Below are 7,750 nucleotides of genomic sequence, written 5' to 3'. Positions count from 1 at the left end.
CAGGAAGGGAATGGGGAAACAGTTCCATCAGTAAAGAACTAACTGTCTGGCATGAGGACCTAAGTTTGCTCCCCAGAACTTACATTAAATTTTTTTTAAAGCCAGGCATGGTGGCAGGTTGTGATCCCAGTGGTGAGGAAGCAGAGGTGTACACACACACACACACACACACACACACACACACACACAGAGCTTCAAACCATGGGCCACCAAGATGGCTCAGTACTTGACACTATGTCTCATGATCTGAGTTCAATCCCTGGAACCCACATGGTAGGAAAATTGACTCCCTAAAGCTTGTCTTCTGACCTCTATGTGCATGCTATGCTATCGTTCGTGTGTGTGTGTGTGTGTGTGTATGAGACAGAGAGAGAAAAAGAGAGAGAGAGAGAGAGAGAGAGAGAGAGAGAGAGAGAGAGAGAACAACTCACAAAGTAAATTAATAAATAAATAATTTTAAAAAGAGGAAGCTTCAGCTTTGGTTATGTCATATAAATGCAGCTATGAAAGACTGTGGGTTTTTCCTCCTCTTCTTCCTCCTCCTCCTCTTCTTCCTCCTCCTCTTCCTTCTCCTCCTTCTTGTCCCAAATAATCCAGAACATCCTATGGAAATAGATTCATCCAAACTTCATCTAAAACATGTCCATTGTCATTTACATTTGGAAGGGAAATGTTGGGGATGGAACCCAGGGCCTGCATACCTCTTCCATGTAGCCCAGGCTGACCTTGAACTCTTCCATGTAGCCCAGGCTGACCTTGAACTCTTCCATGTAGCCCAGGCTGACCTTGAACTCGTGGTCCTCCTGCCTTAGCCTCCTTCGTGATAGGATTACAGATGTGGGCCACTGGAAGACCCATTTTCTTTTTCTTGATTTTGTGGACCCTCTATCCACCTGCCAGCCCCAAGCCTCTGCTATAAAGCAGGAAGTCCACCTTTTACCACCAGGAGGATTGAAATCCGATAGAATTGAAATCCAAACCTGTACTGGTGCCCAGCCTCGCACAGTTACAGTTCTGATAGCCGGAAGGGCAATAACAAGTACATTTTCTCCTCAAGGGTTTCACTTTGGCTGTTAATAAATCTATGCTTTGTCCCAGAGAAGTTCTTGTATGATGCAGTGAGGATGCAGCCTGTCACAAACAAGCATCACTGGCCTACCGCATGCCACTGTTTCCTGTGCTTCCGGTAGATTCCTCCCAATCTGTCCCCCCCCGCCCCCCCCGAGTGATTATTGGATGAATACTGTAGCCTGTAGTGTGGAAGGTGGGGATCCCCACAGCAGTGCTTTTAGAGAAACTACCTTTGTGGGGTTGACAGCTCCTATAGGTTTCTTTCTAATGTCCTCAGCTGCTGCCCCTTTAAGCTGCCACAAAAAAAAAAAAAAAAAAAAAAAAAAAAAAAAAAAAAAAAAAAAAAAACCACACTTAAACTCTGGGACCAACAAATGCAGTTGGAGGGTCTCATGAACTGTCTCTTGCTGTCCCTATTGGCTCAGTGCCTCTTGTCATGGGCTTCCACCCAGTAGCAAACCTACTGTATGTTAGTGACAATGTGAAATGGGCCCTTCTCTGCCCCAATATAACCATGTGTCCTGACTCAGGAGCAGCCCATTTGGATTCAGAGACCAGGTAGAGTGGCCTTGAATGCCACCTCTGCCTTTCTTGTCCCTCTGTGGGGACCTGTGAAGGATCAAGTTGGTGACACCTCTAGCTTCTGTTAATCTGCCCTCTGTGTGGCATGACACTTCAAAATCCCCATTGTGGTGAGGCAAGCTGAGCTTAAAGCATGCTTTCCAGGCAGAGTCCCTTCAGAAAACCCCAGACTTGGCCATTAGAAATAGTGAGCATTTTAAATATTTTATTAACAAATGAATTGGCAACAGAACATGTTATCTGCAACATCCCAACTGTCCCACCCCGCTGGGCATCCCCAAATGCCCACCATGGTATGGTGGTGGGTATCTGCCATGCTTTGCTGGCTGAGCAAAGCTGGTTCTCTGAGTCTTAGTTGTGTTCAGTCACCCTCCAACTGCTGAGGATGTGATACTTCCTGCTCATAGACAGGGGAGAGAGTTTTGTTGGCATCTCAGGACCATTAAGACAAGCCATGCCTGCTGCTGTGGAGGTTGGGAACTGAGTCTCCCTCCTGGGGCAGGCACAGTAGAGACTGATAAAAAAAAAATTCTGGGTAGGACCTCAGTCTTCTCACAGCATAGAGATCCTCTGAGACTGACTTAGAGGGCATCCTCTGACTCTTGATTGCCACCAGTGAGAATGCAGAACCGAATCTAAGTCTGTGATAAGCCTTTGACAACCAGCTCGCTGTGGGTCCTCAGATGATCCTTTCCCACAGTGGATCTACTTCAGCAGCCCCGGCTGTGGGGAAGAAACAGATCTGTAGTGAGAGGTACTAAGCAGAGGAAGGAAGTTTCAGGATAATCGTGTGGTCACCCAGTGCCTTCTTTCCCAGAGACGTTGTCATCGGCTCTGCTCAAGTTCCCAGCTCTTTCCTGAAGGTGACATCGTTGGTCCCATGGAGCCGTCAGCCAGGCATCTGTGGGAACTGAGGCTGGCCTCCTCTGCTTTTTCGTTCCTTCAGCTTCAGACTAATGGATATACAGGGAGATTTTAGTACAGAAAAGGCTTTGCTGGTTTTGAGTGGTAACGATGGCTCATAAGACACGCTGCAGAATTCAGCCACAGCTTGGGTGCTGCCAGTCCAAACATCTGCCAGGGAAGTCAGCTGGCACTGTGGAGGTGTGGGTTCCTGGCAGGCGCCTTGCTACAGGCTCTGCACAGCATCCTGCTACCCTGCTGATTGCACAGTGCTGTCTGTGACGGAGGAGCAACCTAGGACAAACATCCAGCCCAGGAATGTCCATCAGAAACAGATGATCCGCTTCTCGTTTTCAAAGGCTTTGGCCTCCTCGGGCTTAATTAAGTTTCCATTGAGACTAGTGAAAAGGAGAAAAAGCAAATTTTATACAAAATGTTATGGAATATTATCCATCCTTTCCCAATAAGTGACCACGCACCCTGTGCACGTCAGACAACCCTGAGATAAAGGAGCACACACTAACCAAATTATGCTTTGATATTAATACCAGTCTTACCAGTTAATACCAGTTGCCCTTGCTCTGTTTACTGGGTCTCACCGGGCTCACTGGCAGCTTCTATAAGCTCAAGTTTAATGACATTTTCAGGTCTCATCTTTCTTTGGAGCTTTCTTAGGCATTAGGCTGTTTTGACTTCTTCCTCCCTGAAGCACCATGTCCTCTCTCAGATGGACATCACAGGCTCTAGTTTTTCTCCTGTCTCTGGCATTTGTTCTTAGCCTTCTTTCTCATGCCCTCGTCCTCAGTACTGGCTTCCTCTAAGGCTGGAGTCTGACTAGGCCCTTTGCTTCTGGCCTCTTAGCTTGCCACAGACACATCAGTTAGGCAAGCTTCCTATTGGGGTCTTTGGATGTCTCCACACACCTCAAAGTTGCCACAGCAGCCCAGGCCCCCAGCTCAGTGAATAGTTCGTCCCTGTATCCAGCTGTGTCAGGTAGCATGCTGAAGTCCCCGAGGCCTGCTTCCATTCTGCTTGTCTGTCTACCATGGAGTTCTGTTTCCCAAGCACCCCTGGCTTGACACTCTGACCCTCTGTAGCCCCAGTCCCACCGTCCTTCCCTGGGTGTTACTGACTGGTCCTCCTTTAGATGTGCTCCGGCCTGACCACATCCCCTTTCTGCTTTACACCCTTCATTACCCTTCGCCTGCTTTTAGTATAAGGATCAAAATACATGATCTGACTCTGAGCTCTTTTATGCCTAGGCTCTGCCTCTCTCCTCAGCCCCGCCCCCCCCTTCCATGCCACCTGAGTCTATGGACATCGACTTACTGTGGATATCTCTGAAACAGGGTGTATTACTTTTCTTGTTGCTGTGACACAGGTAACTTAGGAAGGAAGGGTTTATTTTAACACACATCTTGAGGGTATAGTGGCAGGAAAGGCGTGGTGACAGGGGCATGGGGGCTGCTTGTCACATTGCATTTGCAGTCAGAAAGCAGTGTGAGATGAATACTGGTACTTGCTTGTTCTCTCTCTTTCTCTCTCTCTCTCTCTCTCTCTCTCTCTCTCTCTCCAGCCTGAGGCCACCAGCACATGGTATTCTCCCATCACCCGTGTTTAGGGTGGGTCTTTACACATCAGCTAACTCAATAGAAACTTCTTCATAGACACCTTTACTCGTAAGTGATTCTAGAACCTTTCAAATTGACAGTCAATATTAACTATCACACAGGGCACCTTTGTGTAGCCCAGACTGGCCATAATGCTTCTGCCTATAGATCAGGCTAGCCTCAAACTCCCAGAGAGCTGAGTGCTAGGATTAAATACACATGCCGCCATGCCTGGCTGCTAGTCTTTCTTGTTGGACATGTTGTCTCAAACTCTTTGGATGTGTCCTTCTCCAACAGGTAGCACTTGCAGACCACTCCAGGCTTCTGACTCCCGCTCTTCCTTGGTGGCTTAATCTAAAGTCTCTTCCTTCGGAGGCCTGTCTTGAGCCCAGCTCCTTCCTGGCCTTGCCTGGTTCTGCAGCCTTTGTGCTTACCTTTGACTATCTCCCCTAATGTGCTCCCCCCCTCATCTCAGGGTGAGGCCATGAGGGGAGTTCACACGTGTTCATCATTGGATTCTCAGTAGCAGCCCAAGGCTGGCATTTAAGTCCATGTTACTTAGTGACAGATAGCAACACAGCACATGCGCCTAGGAATGCCAAGAGGTAGGCCCAATCGGCTCACAATCAAGACCTCCTCACAGAAAGCCTGGCCTTTGGGTACCAGACGGTGGTCTCTAGTTGGAACAGTCTTTTTCATGAATGTTTTGCTGTGACCATAAGCACGACAGAGTCTACATACTAGTTAATTAGTTGTCAACTTGGAAGGATCTAGAATTACTTTCTAGAATCAGCATCTAAACACTCGTCTACATGCCCACCTCAGGCGAGGTAGGTGAGATAGTTCATCCTCTGGGATCCAGTCCTTCCTGTTTCACTTTAAAACAATGCTGGCTGCAGCACCTGGACTAGTGTGTGTGACCAGTGAGTGGGGAGGACCATATCTCAGTAGGTCTTTGGTGGTGTAATTCTTCTCTCCACTGACACTGGAGACAACAAGGGCTAACAGTGTCCACCCCCTAAACCTGGGACTGGGTTCCTGGTGAGGCTACTCCATAAGCCTCAAAGAACCCACAGTTGACTCTACCCCCTTGCCAGCCTCCACACAGCACCCTGGGAAGGACACCCCAGGGCTGGGTTCCAGGACACGTTTCCAGAGCACTTGTGAGTTCTCAGGGCCACTGGGCTCCCTCTTCTCCTGTAACTGCTGCCCCTCACCACAGTGTCCTCATAGGCAAGAAGGAAGTGGAATGGGATTCCATGAGAGCATAAGGTAGTTAGTGGCACCTGGTCAGAAACTGTGGAGCTGGTTGCTGGGACAAGAGCATGGCCTTACCAAATCTCTGTTATGGCAGTATTCTTCTGCAGTGCCCCGGCCAGCTGGGCTGTCCCCTTGGCTGTGATATGATTCTGGATCAGCCTGAAAGAAGAGAGCACCTGTGTCAACACAGACAGCTGGCTCCAACCTGGGATTTGTGGAGTCAGGGTTAGGTGGTAACAGGATCCCCAGAATTATGGCTCAGACACGTGAGAACAATGAATAGCCAAGAAAATCCTCTATCCAGGCTCATGCATAATTTTAAACAGTTCTGTCTGTCTCTGTCTCTCTGTCTCTCTCTCTCTCTCTCTCTGTGTGTGTGTGTGTGTGTGTGTGTGTGTCTATTCTTTATTGCAGGGATCCCCAGATCCCCAGGCCCAAAGAATTGGAAACCATCAATCTAAACAACAAGAACAGGCTGTCTGCCACTCCTTCCAAGTAGTTACGCAAGAGCAGGGCAGAATTTAAGGTTTATGGAATTTGAATTCAGAATTTAATGTAGCTACCAAGTAGTCTCGTAAGATGGTGCCAGGTCCTCCTGACATCTAGAAGAGCAGGCAGGGAAAGGGTTCTGCTGCTGTCACTCGTGGTGCCAGTGGTGCAGCACTGATAAATAGGCCTTCATAGAGGATATGTGCTGCAGACAAGACATGAATGGAGCCAAGCAAAGTAGAGGCAAGGCTGAGAAGGCAGACACTGCCTGGAACACTGGCCTGCAGCCTGGAGCTCTGGTCTACAGCCTGGAGCTCTGGCCTGCAGGCTGGAGTCTGTTCTGCAGCCTAGATCTGTAGCAATGCTTTTGCCAACCACAACATAAATTCAGACAGAGGCGATAATGTGTCTGCATTGTATCATAGACTCTCTTCTTCACCAGGCTGCAGGTTCACGAGGCTACTGCCCTCCTCAATGATGCAACCACTGGTACCCAACTCAAATAAGACACCCTCTGTTCATGCTCTTGTCAATGACTATAATTAATTACAGTGGGACACGTGTGTGTGCGCACATACTCATACACACACACACACAAAACATGGAAGTAGGAAGTCTTGGGAAGAAGAGATTTGTTGGAAGGAGAAGGAACAAGAGAGGATAATTGGGACCTTGCTCAAAGAACATTTTATATATGTGTGAAGTTAAAAATAAATTATATTTAAGAAAAGAAAACAAACCAATAAATGATCCATTTCAAAAAAGGAAAAGCAGCTTTTGGGGAGAATGGGGAGAACTGGCCCTCCTGGTGTGGCTTCCACTTTGGAAAGCTGCGTGAAGTTTCCTGAGAAGGTTAAACAGACTCTCTGTGTTACCAGCAACTCTGTGTTTGAATATATAAACAAAGAAGAGGAAAATATGCTCGTGCAAAAACACGTGCGTGAATGCTCGTGGAAGCACTAATGAGAGTGCATAGGAAGAGGAAATTGCCCACGATCTATCAACCGATAAAGAACAAAATACCATATCTCTATGCCCTGATGTCCATGTTGCTTTAAAAGGCAAGGTAGTACCAATGCATTCATTCCTGCCATGCATGGGTCAACCTCGGGAACTGTGCTAATGAACACAGATAAAAGGCCAGGTTGAATGGCTCCATTTATACAAAATGCCCACCACAGAGACAAAAATCAGAATTGTGTCACTAGGGCAGAGATGGCAGGACAGGGCTTGGGAGAAGGGCAGGAAACATGGTCTAGACCTAGAGAGTCACAGCTGTGCAGCTTTGTGACACTAATGCCCTCTAACCTTTCAACGGCTGAATGTTGTGATATGTAGATTTTATCACAAAGACTGTGTACAGAAAGCAGAGTCTGGGACCTGGGCCCATGAGTTACCATAAATGCTGCAGCGTCTGGTTCACCCTCAGCATCTCAGCGAAGCTCTCTGCGGCCTCATCATTAAGTTCATTTTGGGTCAGCCTGGAAGAAAGGAATGTTGAGACAGGAGTATTGATGGACGGATGTTGTTTGTGAGTTTATAGAGGCCATTTAGAGCCTTCCCTCCCGCATCACATGCTGAGGGCCAGGCTCCCAGTCCTCGCTGAAACTCTGCATCATGGCTGACAAGCACATACAAGGGCTCCAGCCTCCAGGCAATCCTTCCCAGAGATCTGCTTTCCTGCCCTCCTGCCTGCAGTGGCGTTCCCCACCAAGGCAGAGCCTTTGGATCTTATAGACTCCAAGACCCCTCAATGTAAGGGCCAGTGCCTGCTGATCAGCCTCTGGGTCAGCTTCCAACCCTAGGCCTCTGAATGCCATCAGCAGCACACTACC

The 7,750-nt window shown here is 48.1% G+C and overlaps 1 protein-coding gene across 4 annotated transcripts in view; it reads right to left on the bottom strand.

Annotated features, from left to right (window-relative positions):
• Window positions 1–1,838: 1,838 nt before the first annotated feature.
• Window positions 1,839–7,750, bottom strand: part of Nod1 (nucleotide binding oligomerization domain containing 1) — a 52,314-nt gene continuing 46,402 nt past the window's right edge. For all 4 annotated transcript variants that reach the window (XM_034519506.2, XM_076913315.1, XM_076913314.1 and 1 more), the window contains exons 10-12: window positions 7,313–7,396; window positions 5,502–5,585; window positions 1,839–2,954 (exon numbers count right to left, since the gene is read on the bottom strand). In XM_034519506.2, the coding sequence (XP_034375397.1) occupies window positions 2,882–2,954; window positions 5,502–5,585; window positions 7,313–7,396 (241 nt within the window). In that variant the 3' untranslated portion in view covers window positions 1,839–2,881. The remainder of the gene's footprint in view (window positions 2,955–5,501; window positions 5,586–7,312; window positions 7,397–7,750) is intronic.

This window comes from Arvicanthis niloticus, chromosome 15 (assembly GCF_011762505.2).
Source record: "Arvicanthis niloticus isolate mArvNil1 chromosome 15, mArvNil1.pat.X, whole genome shotgun sequence".
NCBI lineage: Eukaryota > Metazoa > Chordata > Mammalia > Rodentia > Muridae > Arvicanthis > Arvicanthis niloticus.
The sequence above is the reverse complement of the archived record's forward strand: the minus strand, read 5'-3'. Positions and strand labels throughout refer to the sequence as shown.